Source organism: Thunnus albacares, chromosome 22 (assembly GCF_914725855.1).
Source record: "Thunnus albacares chromosome 22, fThuAlb1.1, whole genome shotgun sequence".
In the NCBI taxonomy this organism is placed as follows: Eukaryota; Metazoa; Chordata; class Actinopteri; order Scombriformes; family Scombridae; genus Thunnus; species Thunnus albacares.
Window position 1 is genome coordinate 8,116,945 of NC_058127.1, and position 19,549 is coordinate 8,136,493.

A 19,549-nucleotide genomic window follows, 5' to 3' on the forward strand; every position below is an offset into this window, starting at 1 on the left:
CATATAGAGCCAATTAAGATACCGCACTCACACACAGGGACACACAGCGTATGTGACCCTCAAGGCCAACTCAATCAGACTTATCGCTTAAGGCTATCTCTCTGCATGGACACACTTTGACAAAACACACATGTACCAAAACCTACACACACACACACACGCTGATGCCAGACTTCTTCCCTCATAGTGGATTGTAGTAATATGAGCTCAGTCTCATCTCTGCTTAAATGAACCGGAAAGAGGAATGGCAGCTTGTCACAAACTGAGGTCACAGTGACTATAATAGAAAATACGATGACGGAGAGAGATCCTCGCATCGAAACAGTGCAGTAAATTGAATGTTGCTGAGTTCGTTGTTGGTTGTTGATGACTTGTTGCCACTTTACTCTCAAACAAAATCTTGTTCTCCTATAAGAACAGCATGAACACAGACTAAAACATCTTTTAAATAAAAAAAAACATAATAAAAATGTATATTAGCTACTGCTACTGTGATATATTTGATTATAAAGCCGTAAAAGTTAATAATCCTTGAATGAGAGTCGAGGAAGAACCACTGCTTCAGTGGCATTGCAGGAAGTTGGTGCCCAATATCAACATACTTCTGGCAATAGGGCTGTTTTCTCAAGGAGGACACTGTCATATTAAATGATCTTGGTGCTTTAAAGGGGACATATCATGCTTTTTGTGATTTCCTGTCATTTATATACTGTTATGATGTCGGATGTTGATGTTAAACATTGTCAAAGTTCCAAAACTTGAGGTGAACGTATGTACAAATGCTCCCTGCAAGGCAAAAGCCAGGGCTTCAACCTGCTCTGGACGCTTTGTTAACAAAGTTACATCTACTTCCCCATCAAACTGACTTCAGATTGTTCGCACATGGCTGCAAACAGCTGTCTGTTCTGTAGCGTTTGTTGCTAAGGTTGCCCACTCCCGCTGTATTTGAGAAGTTGACATTTCGAATAAGAACAAGAGAAATAAGTGAGATCCTGCTACTGTGTGTTTTTACGTAACCTCTGGAGCTGGTGCAAGTCTGCAGAGAGGACTCATGGGGAGGGGGGCCTTACAGTAAAGAGACAGGAGCTAAAACTGCCTGTTTCAGACAGAGGCTGAGCTGAGGGGCTGCGTACAGGATCAGTATAAGATAAATAATGAGTTTGAACTATAAATCATGTAAAGGTGTACCAGTAGACCCCAGAATATAAATATAGACCTGGAAATGTGCAGGATACGTGCTCTTTAAAGCTTGCAGTAGCTTGGCCCGAGAGACATGTCATATTACACATTAAACCCTGAGGAAGCTGGAGGCCTTTTGCAACCTGCATGACATGCAGAGGTGAGCGAACAGAGACAGACTTCAAGGATCAGGAATATCAACAACCATGGTGCCCGAAGCATCATAAACATTGTCCAACTACTGTAGGTGAAAGACAGCTGGAAAATTCTGACTCGCTAGTTTTTCCCCGCAAAGCCTTGAGAGACACTCAATCAGCTGAACTGTGACACACTGCTCAAAACAACAATTTGTAACGTGCAACGCTCATTATGTTCTCAATGCCCCACTTCTTTTGGATTAGGCCATTTTCAGGTCAATTTCGGGTAGTATGGTGATTCCCGACCAGGATGCTTCTGCAATTGCTAGAGGGAATGTGAAAAGAGGACATAAAAACTCAAACAGCATTACAAATTCATGTAAGACAGAATTTTGGTATATTTATTCTCAGTATAATCAGCAGACTTCCAGCTATGATGGGCCGAGTGGAGAGGACACTCCTATCACCAACCTGGGTCATTTATAACACCTGATAAGCCATGTGCTGTGAAGGAGCATAAAAACTTGACAAAACCTACTGAAAAAATATCGGACTTCTAAAAGACACATAATATATAAAACCCCTTTTTAACAGTGGTTTAAAAAGCTTCTAAGGGACTGAAATTGTTCATGTGAAATGGACAGCATTGGGAGTTGATATGGTTGATATCTTACAAACAGATTCGGCCTGTGACATCATCAGCCTAATTGATGTGGCTGAGCGTTTGTTAGCTGTTGTTTCCTGACTTGTGATCAGTCCTTCAGTCCATCTGAGACCTCAAGCTAAACTAGGAGGCTGAAATACAAATTTCAAACAAATTAGTCCTCACCTCAAATCCTCAAATCAACATACAGCAGTGGTTCAACTGAAAAAGCATCTTATTAAAGAAACGAGATGATTTCAAAATGCTGTTTCATTGAGAGTTAAAGTATTTTATAAACACTGTTTAGCTGTGGCCCTCAGAGTAGATGTGTGTAATTACCAGAAAATCCAACGCACCCACTAGCCAGCTGAGTAGCACCTTGCATATGTGTGTGTGTGTGTGTGTGTGTGAGAGAGAGAGAGAGTGTGTGTGTGTGTGTCATGCAGTGCCCCCAATAAGTGTTTGACCTCTGAAAAGTTATGCAATCTGCCTCCCACACAGCGCACGCATAAAAAAACAAGCACGTGATTCACTCCACATGCATCACATACGTGCTGCTTGTCCTCCAAATCAGAGATGAAATTAAGGATTGTGTGTGCGTGTGTGTGTGTGTGTGTGTGTGTGTTTGGCTGCAGGTCTTGTCCTCTGTGAAGACAGGACTGTTCATATAAATAGCCGCGGGCACAGAAAGACACAGAGAGACAGACTTTGTGGTATATGCCCTCTTTAGAAAGCTGACACAGCTGGAAACAAAAACAGAGCCGTCGCTATCGAAGCTTTGAGTCATCTTCAGACCTTCGCGCTGTCTTTGTCATCGCGCTTATCTGTGACTTGGAAACACTGGCGTGAATTTCAGAAGGTATCGAGAGGAGAAGTGGAGAAAAAAAAAACCATATGAATCAGAGTGAGATTAACGACTATGAGCTCGAATCCAGCTGTGACACTGAATACAGGCGAGTAATGCGTTCGCACCACATATTTGGAGCAATATAATCAGGTTTTGGGGTGATTTTAGTTGGCTTTCATGCTGGTGATAATGCTGTTCCCCAGTTTAACTCTTCTGTTAGTGGGTAAAACGGTGCCAGGATGTCATTTTCGCCTGCTAAGCTGCCAGCATGCCAATCAAGCTAATTAATATACCCCAGTTTAAGCAAACGTTAACTCGTTGATTGAATTCTCTCTGAGCTAACATCTGCCAAAACGCTCCCAGCTGTATTTCTGTTTCAGCTGCTGTTGTGTTGCCTTCCCAAGACACTGAATCTCTACCAGCTCTACGAGGTATCACGCTGTCAGCGGCTGTGATGTTTGACCTCCCTGTGGACGGTTAGGAGAGATAAAAAAAAATAAAGAATGACTTCACCCTCGGGGATCAACAGAGCATCACTGAAAAACTGAGGCTGGCCTTTTTTTTTTTTTTGCTTCACACGCTGTACAGTGCTTCAGTGTCTCCTGCTGGGAGTTAAATAAACATTTTACTCACTGTTGACAAAGTGTTTCATCAAGTGTAACACTCACACTGTTGGGAGTTCACAGACTTAATTTCAACGGAAGATTTATTAAACTTTTAATCTAATTATGAATTACAAATATATGACGCTGCCTCCGCTTAGCAGGACTGTACTGTATGAATCACTCATTTGAAATCCCATTAAGAATTATGATTTTAATTACTATCCCCTTCTTAAACTCCAATCACATCTTAATGAAATGTAAGTACGACACACACACACAGCACTTTAAATGTAAGTAATGAGTTCAGTTAATGAAAACCAATTACAAAAATAAAAACAGGTATAAAAATATTGTGTGTATGTGTTTCCCTTTTTACTTCTCAAAAGTTATGACCCTTTTTTTTAATCTTATTTACCAATTGCAAAGCTTCTAACTAAAGGGCCCACACTGACACTCACTCACTCACTGTGCAACCAAAATAAAAGTGTCTTTTAAACCCAAATGTAAAACAGTGCAGGCCTGAGTCCTGAGTTGAAACATGGGCGATGCATGACGAGGGGGACTATGAGTTACAGTCCAGATGAAGTGATAGCTGAGCAGGAGACTATGTACAGATGTACAAAACACATCCAGTTGTTTGGACTGTACTTGGCAAGATGCGGACTTTGAATTGGAACAGTACTTTACAAGAGCACAAGAACACAAGTAAAGACAAGAACGCAGATTGAGAAACACCTTATCCGTCTGACTAGCCCGTGGCTCTACTCTACAGGGTCTCCTCTACATCCCATCACGTTTCTGATTGGCTGACAAGTTGGTAACAACCAGTGCAATTAACAAAATGCCAAAATGGACAACCTTAAGCCCGCTGGGGTTAGATTGTGCGCTAAACACGCTACTCTTATGTGTACAGCACATAAATTCACTATGAACTGTATTAAACATTCCATGTAACTAGTTTAATGGAGTACTTTTTAAACATTTAAGATTATTTATTAATCTCTACTTATTTACATATTCATTTCTCTAAACTGAAACATTTTTAGACTGGTCGACATAAACATAACCAAACCCAAACCTCAGATGCGATGGAACATCATTATTTCTCCATTATTTCTCTCCGACTCAGCTGTCCCCCAGGACTTCCACAAGCATCAGGACATCTTTTGTACTTTTTTGATGAATTAATCAAGTCCTTGGTTGACAAATGTTTACAGAGTTTGAATGATGAACCTCATTTAATCCCTCCAGTGCACCTGTGGTGTTGTGGAAATGAATATTTTGAATCAATCTTTTTCATTATCTGTTTTTTTTTCCCTCTCTTTTATAAAATGAGCTACAAACACACACAAACCCTCAGACACAGCAGAGCTTTATTCTCCTATTCTCCATTCATCCATATACGCTGTATTAATGACTGTATTTGTCCATAGGATGTCTTCTAAAATCCTTTGTTTGGTGTCTAAACCAGAGCTTTACCTCCCTAGTGGTAACATTTACATGCACATTAATCATCCGATGTTCACCTCTACTCTCTGACAACAGCATTGTCAGCAGTGTAAACACCTTTATCTGCTTATCTTAATCAGAATAATCAGAGTAATACTTGTAAACAATGTAAATGCTATCAAACTATCACCTGAACTTGCATGTAAAGTGTGTTGTGCCTTGCGCTTTGATGAACTCTTAAATTAAAGTCTAGTCAACCTCCCCGTGCTGCATCTTAAGCTGTCATACTCTGCTGACCCTGATAACATTCGCTCAGCCAGCCAATTAAAACAGATTTAACATATTTACGTCACCGCTTTCAAAGTCAGCAGTGTATTGACTGCAGTAGAGGGGAAAAAAACTGCATCAAACTATATCTTTTCTGTCTGTCATTTGGGAATAAACTGCATAAATAACTGTGTAACGATAGTATCTCTCCTCTATTCCTGCTCTCTATCCATCCTCCAGACTACGCCTGGCCTCTCCCTAGCGCCCTGTGTCCTATCTGGATCTACCTGGACGTGTTGTTCTCCACCGCGTCCATCATGCACCTGTGTGCCATCTCTCTGGACCGATACGTCGCCATCCGCAACCCGATAGAGCACAGCCGCTTCAACTCCAGAACCAAAGCCATGATGAAGATCGCCGCTGTCTGGACCATATCTATAGGTCAGAACGCATGATTTGATAGATTGGAACTGTTGCATTCAACTATATATACACACACAAACACAGAGCAAGGATGTTTTAACTTGTATAGAGTAAATATGCTGATTCCTTATTGCAGTGACACAACTTTTCTCCTATAATACTATAGTGCCTTTGTCTTCAAATTCATAGCAACCAAAATGCTAGACTGTCAATGTTAGACATGGGACTTAGGGTGCATTGTTTGGTTCCATTGAATCAAACTTTGGTTCATTTCCTCCCTTGGTATGATTAGTTTGGGCAGATCTGAACACACAATCATAATGGGGTGCAGACCAAAACAACCGTACCGAGACCCTTTAGGGGACGTGGTCTCATTTATTGGTAACGTAATCCAACCTCAATCTGATCCATATACAAAGCGTTCTCTTCCAAGTTTGAGCTAAACAGCTCCTGTAGCCGAATGTGCTTTGCGTATTGGTCAAGAGTACTAGCAACTAGCAAGTTCTGATCTCGACTAGCAACAGAGTATGTGGCCGTCTTGATATTTGGGCAGATAGATTCTTCCTCAAGACCTTCTTCCTGTGTTTATGTTCTTGCTCATGCCCCAGACAGTCAATGTTCTCATGTGGCTTTTAGTGATGCTTTTTAGTTACCTTGATTTTTTTTTCCATGTGAAAAGAAATCAATAGGAAAATGCTAGAAAGGTTTACCAGCTCATCCACTGACTAGGACCATAGCAAATGAACTACAGGTTTGAAGACGTCCTTTAAGAGTCAGTTTGTCCAAGTTAAAAACCATATTTTGTCTCTTTCCTCTAGTTGTATGTAGCCATGTAGATCTTTTGTTTTATTTGCCCAAGTTTGGAGATATCCATTTTCTGCCTTACCCACCAATACTGTACAATGGAAGGGAATGAGATTTTGTTTGTGGTGCTCACAGCATTGATTGTCAACTCATCTGACAAAGAAAAAACAATGTTCCTACTATTACTGTAGGTGAAATTATCTGTTCTGAAAAACTGAGTATTGAGTAAAGTTAGTTTTTTAAGTATGTAAAAGAAAAAGGTAGAAGGTGAACTGTTTTCAGTATTTGAGAAGCTCCTTTGTGTCTTCTTGTTTGTTTTTTGGAGTTTTTTTAAATATAGTTACCAGCCTCTGAAGATATCTCTTAATGCTTTTCACAGACTTTTTCTTAGTGGTGGTAATTTTGAAAACAGAAAGGAGTGCTGCCACTCTATAAAAGCCAGTCACAGTGATGTCTGTGGATTATACCAGGACATTGTTATTGGAAAGACACATACTTGTTGATTTTTTAATGTACTTTCTCAGTGCTTTGAGAGCCACAGAAATCCCATTTACCTCCACTGTATTGGGCTAGAGTCAAAAAACTCAGAGTTGGATATCTGAAAATCCATCTGAAGGAAAGTATGAAAACATGTTTTTTCCTACTTTTTGTAATTTGGGTAATTCAATCCTTCAGTATTTTGTGGTAGTTCCATTTATAACTCATGTACACATAAAATAATTCCCGACGCAGACAGGTGTTGATTCACCTTTATGGTCATTTCTGAGGCTGGATTTATGGTGTTGTTGTATTGGATTTTATTGGTGTCCCAGTTAATTTGTCAGTCCCCCCTTAGACCCACACAGAGTGTTGGCAGATTGATGACTGTTATTAAATTTAATGACTTTCTGGGATCCCCTGGCAGTTTCTGCAAAGGTCCAACTGTAATAATAATAATAATGATGATGATAACTTTATTTGTGTAGCACCTTTCATACAAAAAAGTGCAGCTCAGAGTGCTTGAACAACTAAAGAAGTTACATACAAGTGCTTCACATCAAAAAAGACCTAAAAGACATAAAATTAGCATAAAAATATGTAAATTTACCGAAGATGGTGAATAAAATCTATTTGATAATGTTAACTCGTTGATTGAATAACCATAAGATAGAATAAAGTAAAAATACATAGAATGCATACTTCATTTGAGACTTAATAAGCAAAAACTCAATATTTAACCACGTGTACACAGTCTGTAAATTGGCACCTAGGTCAGTATTGATTAACTGAAATAAGCCTCTTTCAGCTTAAACCAGAGCGTCCTCCCACAGGTTTAACCTCACTGTGGGTCCTCAGTGTACCGACACACCTACAGACTTCCTGAAACACAGGCAACATCGGCAACGTCTCATAACACGTTGTTACAGTCAGAACTGATTTGCATCACATACTTTTCTAATCCCCAGAGGTGATCACGGCGCGTTTCACATTCATCTTTGTCACCGGTAAAGACAATAATATGCAAATTAATTAATTATGTCATCTGAAAATTTATGGCAACCATCAGCAGTAGCCAGTAGATATTGTCTCAGGAGGAGCTACACTGCACACAAACAGTGTACATAAAAAGAAATCTTCTGCATAAGTGCAATGTTAATCACTTCTCTTGACTGAATGGGGAATGCTGTGATCCAGACAGGAACCTACATTGAAGAAGTTAAATTAGGAGTTTCACTAACAAAGACGACGCCATCTGAACGGTATAAAAAGTAGATTTATTTGGACTGTCGAGAGGGTTCAGGATTGGATGAGGATAGTGTATGGTGGGCTGGATGGGGGTCGAGGAGAGGGATGAAGGGGGTCGATGGTGTGGGGACCAAATGGAATCACAAAGAGGCTGGAGCGTCTAGGAACGAGGGGGTTGAGACTCAGGGTGGGGGACATGTCTCGATGAGCTTTCTGATTCATCGTCCCCCTGTGGTTCCTAGAATAGGACGAGAAGAATTACTTATGTGGAAGTATTAACCCTAACGAGCATGTCTTTGATGGTGGGAGGAAACTGGAGTACCCGGCGGAAACCCACACGAACACGGAGAGAACATGCAAACTCCACACAGAAAGGACCTGGGACGGCCAGTGTTCAAACCCAGGACCTTCTCGCTGTGAGGCATAAGTGCTAACCACTGTGAGCCACCGTTGAGAGGGGAGAGAGGAGAAAAATGGGGTTTGGAGAGGAGGGAACTGAGACGAATGGGAGAGAAAGGGGTTAGACACACTTATATAGGTATGCACAGGTGATTAAATTTAGTGTGAGAGAGGGGCGTGGTCTTGTTCCTGAATCTTTGTTATAATAATAACTCAATTTTTTTTAAAAAGCAGACAAACTTGACATTTTAGCCAACATCTTTAAGGAATTAGTTTTTTTTAAATACCTAAAAGATATGTTGGGTAAAGTCAGAATGAATTTGATTTTAGGTTGTAATAATTGATTAAAACAAATGATTTTAAGGCAATACAGTAACATGCCATCTACTGTAATAGTTTAACTCATATAAAATAAAGGAAAGTCTTGATGAAAACTGATGATAAGTAAAAGAAATATTGATGTAGAAAAGTTAATTTTCCCCCCTGTCCTTGTTTCCAACCTCCCTTCTGTCCCCATTTTCCGTTATTAGGGCAATTTTTCTCAGTCTGGGTTAATCAGTTTCTCGAGTGTGTGTGTGTGCTGGGAAGAATGAGGCGCTTCCCTTTGAGGAAAGTGTTGAGGGATCGGATGACTTTTAAAACTTTTCTCTCAGCCCTTCCTCTGTCCATCCATCCATCCGTCCGTCTGGCTTCTGTTGATGTTGTTTTGTGCCTTTTTTAAGTCCAAGGAGGGCTTCCTTCCATATGTGAACATGTACAACCACACACACACACATAAACACGCGTACATGAACACATCCAGATCGTCCTTATCATTAGACTAACGTCCTCTGACCCTACAGTAAAGGCAGCTCTATGCAAAGTCATTGCATTAGTACATAAACCCCCTGTGGGATAGATTGTTCCTGCATGTAAAGTTGCAATCCATGTCTTTCTCCAAAATAATTACATATGCTATATTTAGGATATAATCAGATTCCTATGTGGGATTTAATACAAGTGAACTCACTGACTGCATTGAGGAAAAATTTGGATTGTTGCTGACAGGATGCAGTTTAAAAAGACAGAATAAACATTTTACTTTTCTCTCATGAAAGGGTATTATGTTAGCAAAGGGGTTAAATATATAGTACATTCTATTAAAGGAGCAAACCACCAATTTTACTCCTGAGGTTTAGTTTACTTATCATGAGGAGTACTACTCAGCCTCTGGAGAGTGGGGTTTTAAAGAAGAGGGCATTTAGGAGACTAATGAGGGACACCATTGAGTTGCTTTACAGGAAGTGTAGTGTCTAGCTTAATTGGACGAAATTAAAGGAAAAAGCTATAGATTTTCTATATGTTTCTTATCGTCAGCAAATCTCATGTGCAGAACCAAACCAACAATGAATTGATCCTAATTAGTACTACTTACTAAGTATTGTGTGTGTATCCAAAGCCTAATATGTCGTATTCCTCTGTGCGGTAGACCTCTGTTGTTGTCCAAAAACTATCAAAAACATGTCAATGAGTCACACTGTTGCACTGGGTGACATGTCCCTTCACCCTCGAAGAGTTTGGTCACGTTAGTTTGTTTAGAAATGGCTTCAATAACAGCGATCACATTTTCAGTCTCTGGACAGATACCACTGTAGATGTGCAGGAACACGGTTCTGTTCACAGAGCTTCACTAGCTTGTTGTACTACATAATAACAACCTCTTGACTTTGTACTGAAGCTCTTGTAGTATGTAGCAGAGGTCTGCAGCACAGAGGAATACAATAGCAGGCTTTGGATTTACACACAATACTTGTAATACTTGATTTTGCTCTGCAGATGACATTTGTTGACAATAAGAAAAATATAGGAAATCCATGAGCCCTTACCTTTTAACCCTTTAACATCCACCCTTTTTACAGAATTTTCACCTATTTGGCACACCCAAATGGAAAAGCTTATAACAGAAGAACTGTAAGGCCATGGTGCATGAATTAGGCTTCATTTGACATCTTCTAGTTTCTGGAAATGTGCTTGTTTAGCATGTGGCTAAAACACAAACAAAACTACATCAGTTCATATAAGACTCAAAAAAGTGTTTTTGGTCCTCGTCTACCATGAGTCATATTTGAATAACAATAATTAGGACACACTTTATGCCATAACTATGCAAACAACCATATACCTTCTACATCTTGTCGACCTGTATAATATTCCAGATGTCTAGGACTAACCTTATGGGAGTTTTTAGTTTGTGGTGTCACTGGTGTCCCTGAACCTCTCCAGTTATCTCCAATTGGCCAAATTGTGCCAATTGCTTTGACTCATTACTGTGTGATGCTACCGCTAACAACTGGCTTAAGTGGGTCACCGGTGACCCAGTGGATTTTAAAGGGTTAAGTAGTCAGTGTGCATACTGATTTTGAATATACTGTTGATGGATGTTGTTGTCCCACAGTTATCCCACAGTTATTTCCTGTTTGTACAAAATGATAAAAGATACATTGATGTCTTGTATATTAACTGAAAAAAACAGTAAACTAAGGCGATTATTAATACATACTGTGTTTAAAATGGATCATGGGTTGGAGAAATGGTAGATTGCAGGTGTGGATCATTCATATTTTAGAAACTTTCAAGGTTTGATCATAATCTTTGTCTGCTGGTTTGCTCTTTTTGCACTTTTGTGTGGATTAATGAGTTAGTTCTCCATCTATAGAAAGCTGGACTCATCAATATTAAGATATTTTTCTCCAAAGTACATTTTCTCCAACTGGTATCCTGTAAAGTTGTCTTGCTTTTAAAGATTATTTCTTGAAAGTAGCATTGACAACTAGACATGACTGACGCCTCTAGATAAGTTTTACTTCCTTCCCCCTCGCTCTGCAGTCTACCACAACCAGCTGCTTTTGAATCCCTGTTTCCATGTCGGCATTACCTTGACCCCTTCAAGAGTTTCTGCACCACAACATTTCGCCATGATTGAGGTCTGAGAGGGCAAACAACGATCAATATCAAAGGATTAGCAACAAAACACCCAAAAGAAGATGTATTGATACACCATGAAGAGATTTTCTGCCTTTTTTTACCTTTTTAGCATCTAGTAGTGTGTGGTTTCAGTCCCTTTTCACCTTTACGCCACTTGGAACTGATGCATCTACTTTCAGCTAAACTGGAGTACCAATCTAGACACAAGAGTTTCCTCTGTTGCGACAAATTTGAAATGCAGAGTAGTGCTCATGCACAAATTACCTCACTCAATGTTGGCAGCAGTTGACAGGTCTGTTCTCATCAGCAGAAGTATTGCCAAAGTCTTTTGGGGGAAAGTCCAAGTCAAGTGGATCTCTCTTTCCAGCCATGTGCAGCAAAATCGAGTATTTCTCAGATCAAGGAAAGCAAACAGATGTGAGACAAATACTGGAGCACACATTGATCAACCCTGCTTAACCCAAACCACGTCTAAGCAGGGCCAGTGCTGGAAAAAAAAAAATCGGAATTTTTCACTTTATTCACAGCTAATTTATTCACACCTCCTTCATGACCCGAATGGTTTTACGATGGTGAAATCAATGATATGGATCACAGCTTCTGTTCAGTTTCACCTGCGTGGTCTAAAGTAGGAAAACAACATGTGGGTGGATTTTTTATTTTCTTTGTGTTATGCATTTTAAAGCACAGACATTTACATTTAACAGCTGTAATCTGAAGTATACAGTATCATTATTCATAGACATTAGATTGAGCACGTCTATCAGTTTGTAAAACTACCTTAAAGCAAGATTACCATATGTCACTTTTGAGAGAATAACTCAAACTTCCTCTTACAAACACACTCAATTCAGAACAGAACGGGGTTTTGCTGTTACATCCTGACTTGGTCTTGTATGACTCATGTTAGCTAATGATAGCTAATGCTTGCAAACTTTAGGTCATTTTTGGACTTTGTATGATTCATTTGGGCAGAATCAGAGAACTGCAATCGTACTCTGGTGTGGACCAAACAACCCTTTAAGGAAGTGGTCTCGGGTAAGTCCCATACAAACTCCGGACCAGTTCAATTGTGGTGGGAAAGTGATCCGACCTTGATCCAACCCAACTACAAGGTGTAATCTTCAAATAGCCAGATGTGCTTTACATACTGAGATGCAGATGAGTGACATCAACAGTTGCTAGCAGATAGCTGCAGATTGTGCAACAAAGTATGTTGCCTTCTTGTATTTGGTCAGATAAAACTTTCTTCAGGACCTTCTTCCTGTGTTTGTGTTCTTGCTCCCACAACAGACACATCTAATCAATGAGCGGAGCGAACATTCTCACGTGGCTTTTAGCATGAAAAGAAACAGAAAAGTGAGACTTTTGAAATAACAAACTTCCTCTTAAAAGTAAAAAGTTGAATTCATAAATAAAACACTCCTGCTCAAATCAGTAAACTTAGAGGGTTTTGCTGTTACAGCCTGACTTGGTCTAATATGACCAGTAGCTTATTTTAGCTAACAAGAGCTAATGTTGGGAAACTTCAGATGGATATTGCTGTGTAACTGGTTTTAAAGAGTCAGTTCACTGACTACGTGACTCCTCACTTGTGCTACTGTTACACTATGTTTTAGCATTTTTACCATTTTCCTGTAATTACATTACATTTATATTAATTCATATATAATATTAATTAAATCTGACCACATTGGCCGCTGTGGAGAAGTTACATAGTCACATAGGCTTTTGGATGCAATTTCATCAGTATCATCTCAGTGTGGGGCTTTATAGGGAGGAAGATCACATCCCAACTAGCCTAGATTCACCCTTTTTATCCAACTAAAAATTGTGTCGGGTTTGGTCACATTTTATTCTGCATGAATGAAACTGTCAAAGCACCAGCATCCGAGCTGCAAATCTCTGAAGTTCCCTGCAGCTTTAAACAAACATTATATAGCAACTGTCTCTCCTGAAAATCACATTCACTGTGTTGATCATGTATAATTTGTTTTGGTGTTATCAGTGCAGAAGAACAGAAGAATAACAGGTGTTGCATTTGATCCATATCACTGTAAAACCATACAGTCACTAGATTGAATCAAAACAACAGACTTAGTACATTTTCTTCAGAGTCGCTTTACTGCGAGAGATTATTTCTCACAAGCAGCTTTGACAGATCAAGTTGATTGATGCTTCCAGGTACCAGGTAGTTTTACTATCTTCCCTGTTTCTCTGCAGCGCTTCATTTTAAATCATAAGAAATCCCCCTGTTTTCCTGTTGGCATTTCCTTGACCTCTCACAGCTACATGCTGCTGGGATTGAGGTCTGAGAGGGTTTACAGCGATCAATGCTGGAGGATTAACTACGAAACAACCACCAGAAGATCCTTGGAGCCGTTCTCTCTGGCGTAATAACACACTCTGTTTGACTTCGAGGTTGTTTCAACCCATTATGACTTGTACAGTACGACCACAGCTTACATAACATTATATAACTTTTTGTTTTACATTACAAATACTATATAATCTCCTGTTTTTGTTCCCCAAAATTTAAAATTTTCAGCCCTGCTTTTGAAATGATGCTTGACATAACTGATATGTTTCATTTATTTATTTTATACACTGTATTTGCATTAGATTCTTATATTTAAATAGTATAATTCAGTATTTTATAATAATATAACTTTCAAGAACTAATAATAACTCAACTCATGTTATTATATTGATAATATTTTTATTCACACATGACAACAAACTAAAACTATCAAGCATATGAAAAAACTTCAAAGACGTTTAACTGATCCACGTTAAAAATACAATAAAATAAGGTCAACTTGCATTTGGTTCACTGTATGGTTCATTAAAGTACACTCCACCGTAAATAAACACACACACACACATCCTCACACAGTTACAGTAAACACAATACACTCGCTTCTTTGTCAGTTTCACTCAAAGACTCTGTGACAACAGGCTTATCACGGGGTCACGGATAAGCCGTAGACCCAGTACACTGCTAGAAAACCTGAACGGAGTCCTGTGGAGGCGGATAAAATGGACCGTGACCACCTTGTGAAAAAAAAAATTAAATGTGAGATATAGTTGACATAATGGGGGTCACGCACTCACACACACCGGGGATTCAGAAGACAGAACGGGAGGTCGGATCGGGTCACTCGAAAAGCAAAGAAACAGATAAGAGTGGATTAATACATGTTTGTCAGTGTGTGTGTGTGTGTTGAGAGTGTGTGTTCTCCTTCCTTCCCTAGTCATTTCAAACCCGACAGCTCAGCTTTCGTGGAGGTGAACAAAAATCTATCATCTTAAAGTAAACTCCCTCCAACTGGATTCACACAATTTCTAATCTCATGTCCTAAAAGTAGAAATATTCTTAAATTTACAACTCATCTGTGAAGTGCTCCTTAAATTTTATACTAATTTCCTGGTATTCTTTTTGAGTATTTAAGTTTTTAACAGTAAATTTTTAGGACATTTTACAGAGGGGCAATTTGGTACAAATTATAAGAAATACTCCGTTTTCATTAGTGAAAGAAAATCTCCTGGAAATTTTTAGAAAAGCTATGGATCCGTGAAATAAAGTGTTACAAAAATTGTTGCTAGACGCTTATTATAGCATTTTTAAGAAACAACCTAATATGCTAATATATCGTTTTACAGACAAAACTACACACTGAAAACAAAATATTTTCTGACAGTTAAAGAATTGCTTTTAAGAATATTTGCAAATTAACAACTACCAACTTGAAACTTTTTTCTGTTTTTCTTATAATTTGTACCAAATTGCACCACCCTTTCTTTAAAATGTTATGTGAAATACCTGAAAATACTCACAAATTTAGTATAAAATTAAGGGAGCTGTAAAATAAAGCATTACCAAGTGTTACCTCATAATATATAGTTGAAGATTTTTTGATTCATGACCTTTCTTCACAGACATACACAGACATACTGACAGCTGTGATGCATAATCCTCCATAAACATCTATAAAGAATCATTATTACAGTCGATATTTAGCCATTTGTTGGATTAAACTCTTGTGATAATTTTCCATAATGATCTCTCTAACTTTTAGACCACCTTTTCTAAACTACTACTGTAATAATCTTGTCTTCCCTTCCTATCTCCAAGACTCTTCCATGTCTTTTGTATGAGCTACCAAGCATGAGCATGCAAAGTCATCCCCTTTATTCCCCGTGCTTACAGTTGATGCTTCACGCTGCAGCTAGCTGCTGTCAGCTCTTAGGTTCACAGGAGGTGTGTGGTGCTCATGAGGAAAAAATGTTTTCCAGTGCCGTTTTGTACCCTGATGATTTTGCAGATCTCCCTCTGCTGGTATGATAATCTTCCTCCAGCAGCACAGCCCTCCTAGCAGAGCCACGCTGTGATCTGCCACAGTGCTGTTGTGCACTCGGTGGATTTGCGGAGTTGGTGAGTAACCGTGGCGTGAGCAGATAACTTTTATCACCTGAGGGAGTGGAATCTGCTGCATTTCGAGAATAGTTTAAACAACTCAGCGTGAGCTAAAACCTGTGACTGTCAAAAGTCACAGAGCAGCAAGAAGTTACCCATCAGGCACTGCTCCGGCTTAAATTGGAAGACGACATATTTTCTCACTTACCTATAATGGTGTAGTCATGCAAATAAATTTATTCGCTGAAATGGTGAAATATCTGCATCTAAGATTTCCTCCTCCACTTCAGTGCTTTAGAGGTCACTGGAACTACTTTCTATTAAATAAATAGTTCTTATGAAAACTGTTTACAGTGAGGTTTATTAAAGAAACATTCATGTTCATTACTATACCATAAGAAATAAAATGTTATTGTAATTTGGGTGAAACAACCCTTTAAAGTCTCCTTAACACACTGTTTAGGAGAGTATGGATATATCATGACATGATCAATACTACTGGACAGTTTCATTTGTCAGAACTGTTTGTACAGGTTAATTGGACACACACACACAGAGGTAAAAAGTTTACAATAAATGCAAACAAATCCATCTTCCTGTGCAGTGTGTGTGCAGTCAGTTGTAATGATTGCATTAGATGAGCTGCCATCGCTCCAAATTGCATTTTGATGTTGGCCTGGTCACTGTCAGCTGTGTGCAAGAGAAAATTATGTACCCTGCACTTAAATGAATTATAGCAGTCCACTCTGTGCCCATGACACAGAGCAGAAAGGGCTGAGATGTCCCGACTTGTCTATGAAACACTTCTCCTGTTGTTGCCTGGAGCTTGAGAGCTGTGAAAACCTGGAGTCACGTTTCTCCTCGGTGTACGTCTTTCTGAAACAGAGCTCAGGTCAGCGAACACTTTCAACAGAAAAAGCTCTTTGTCAAACTCAGCACATTAGTCAGTCAGTATTATTACCATAGTTCAGAAAATCAGCTCGGCCTCACCTCAGTCTTTCATGAGCAGTGTCATTTAACAGCACTAAAACTGTATTATACCACCACAAACACCCATTACATACTGATAGGTATTAAAAACTGCAATGGCACATTGCCTCATAAGAGATACAGCTTTAATATGTGTTGTTCTTTTATGCCTTTATGCCTTTTATGCCTTATGCCTCTGATAATAATGGGAGAAAATGTTCTGCATTTTCTAGCCCTGATTTATGATTATTACACTAAATGAGCCTCCGTGCTTGCAGGTAATGACTCTTTCCGTTGGTATTTAGTTTAAAGTGATTTAAAATTACTTTACTTACATACAATTAAGTAGAAACAGATGTTTTTTGGTCCTGATTGGCAGTTATTACCATAAATATGAATCTGTGCAGTCTTACCCTAAAAATAAGGGAATGTTGTGAACGGTGATGGAAAGCTTTCAACATTTTCATGAAATTACTGATTTCCTGGAATTTTTTTGTGATTGTGAAGGTATAACATTGATATTTTGCCATGAATATTGTGAAAATATGAGCCTAATATTACCTTATTATTATTATTAGCATATTTCCCCATTATTACTGCACTATTAGCTACAGCACTCATTATTTCTCTCTAATTGCTAAAGCATTAACTTATTGTTATTGGATGGAATATTATTCTGATATAACTTAATTTGTTTGAGTAGATTACCTAATTGTTAGCCACTTTGCATGCTAATAGACAATATCACCAGGTTCATATCTCCTTCTTATTGAGCTGTAATGCAAAGTATTACCAGAAATCATGCAACGAGGTGTTTTTCATTATCAGAAGCATCAATGTCGGAATAAACAGAGGAAGCTCTGAGTTTGAAGGAAGAAAGTACAGAAAACACCAAAATCCTAAAAAAAACTTCCCTCCTCTCTCTCTCTCTCCCTATTTTTCTTCATATAGGTGTGTCGATGCCTATCCCAGTGATCGGCCTCCACAACGAGGACAAGGTTTTCGTGAACGGCAGCTGTGTCCTCAACGAGGAGCGCTTCATTCTGATTGGCTCCTTCGTGGCCTTCTTCATCCCACTGATTATCATGGTGGTGACGTACTGCCTCACCATACAGGTAGGCACTTGCATGTGCCCTAAAAACATGTTATAAGTGAACATGTCCTGCTCTTTGATGTCCTTAATTTACTCCCTGTTGCTGCTTCTTTTTCTTTATTCACTTTCACTCCTCTCCAGGTGCTCCAGAGGCAGGCCACCGTCTTCCTGTACGAGGCAAAGGCTTCCCAGCAGCCTTTGCACCAACCAGCAATGAAAAACACATTGCAACCTCCGCCTTCCACCTTCCACCTTCCTCAGATCAACACAGTTTCTCCTCCAGTATCACAAGGTAGACACTGACTGCGCTTGTAAGAGGCTAAGATTTGGTTTATTTAAACAGAATTCAAATGTGTTAATCAAGGGATTTATAATAAAGATGGAAATGTATTCATCACCATAAATCATCAGCGATACCCATATGTTTGAAGAGCGAAGACATTCATTAGTGGTAGTTTTTATAACCCTTTCAGTGTGCATTATGTCGATATTTTATGTCCCTGCCTGGAGATTTTAATCATTCCACAAGCCTTTGAAATCCCCAAATTAAACTAAGTAGAGCCTCAAAACAGATTGATGGTTTTGGTGTTTGTGTTCGGCTCTTGAGATAGTTGAGTAAACTCTCGAATGCTTACATTTTTTCATTTTCATTGTAACAATGAAAGATGGTTCCACCAAAGCCCAGCACCAACACCTTATCCATTCCTTTCTTTCAAGTTTTGTTTTATCTCTGTCCATCCACTTTTTCAGCATTGGTATGACAAGACTATTATATCTATGTAGCATAAACAGGAAAACTGAGGCGTTTTTTTAGCTTAAGCATTGTGTCTCGCTGTACAGTCAGTGTTTCCCAAGGTTGTGAAACATTTGCCAAACACATCATCCTAAATGTCTTCTCTCTTGAAATGTTAAAATGACAACTGTTTGAAATTACGAACCGGTGTGTTTATGGTCAGCAGCCAACTAGGGTTATGTTAGAATGAAATAAAGTCTGATCTTTTTCCTTATTATAGCTACTAGTAGTAACTAGTTCTACACCATGTCTTCTACATTGATCGTAAACTGGTCAAGATATTGACTTTTTGCCTTTTGGGTCATTCAATTTTAGCCTCAGTCTTCTAGCACTAACCCCAACCCTATGTACTTTATGTAGCTATCAAGTGCGTATTCAAGACTCCTTAAGCAAGATTCTCTCGATTCTCTAGCCAGCTGAAAACAATGAAAAGGAGATAGGGTTGCCAACTTCCTGAAATGGAAATATGAAATGCCAGAGAGGTTGGGAGGGGGAGCTTTTAGTTTCCAATTACAGGATGATTCCGTATTTTACGACACGGCTGGCAGCCCTATCTGGAGACAGCATTTGCGACCAACTCATGGAGCTAACGTTAGCTTCATTTGCTAGCTTGCTACAGCTGAGGGCAGCTGGCAAAACTGACAGTCACAGGCTAGAAATGAGAAGTCTCATTTTGTCTAACAGTGTCTGAGGTCAAGGACCCATTGTTCCAGAAACTTACCAAGAATTTCAAGGGGTGAATCTGAATCGTGAGAAGTTGTCGAGGAGCCAAAATAGCAAACTTTTTATCAGCTAATTCACCAGCAGTATGCCACAGCTATGGCTGTCTGTCCAA

General features: G+C 39.1%; 1 protein-coding gene across 7 annotated transcripts in view; it reads left to right on the top strand.

The window, feature by feature from the left end:
- Positions 1-19,549, top strand: part of htr2cl1 (5-hydroxytryptamine (serotonin) receptor 2C, G protein-coupled-like 1) — a 159,398-nt gene that overhangs the window by 122,305 nt on the left and 17,544 nt on the right. For all 7 annotated transcript variants that reach the window (XM_044342408.1, XM_044342406.1, XM_044342410.1 and 4 more), the window contains 3 exons: positions 5,368-5,568; positions 17,780-17,943; positions 18,063-18,213. In XM_044342408.1, the coding sequence (XP_044198343.1) occupies positions 5,368-5,568; positions 17,780-17,943; positions 18,063-18,213 (516 nt within the window). The remainder of the gene's footprint in view (positions 1-5,367; positions 5,569-17,779; positions 17,944-18,062; positions 18,214-19,549) is intronic.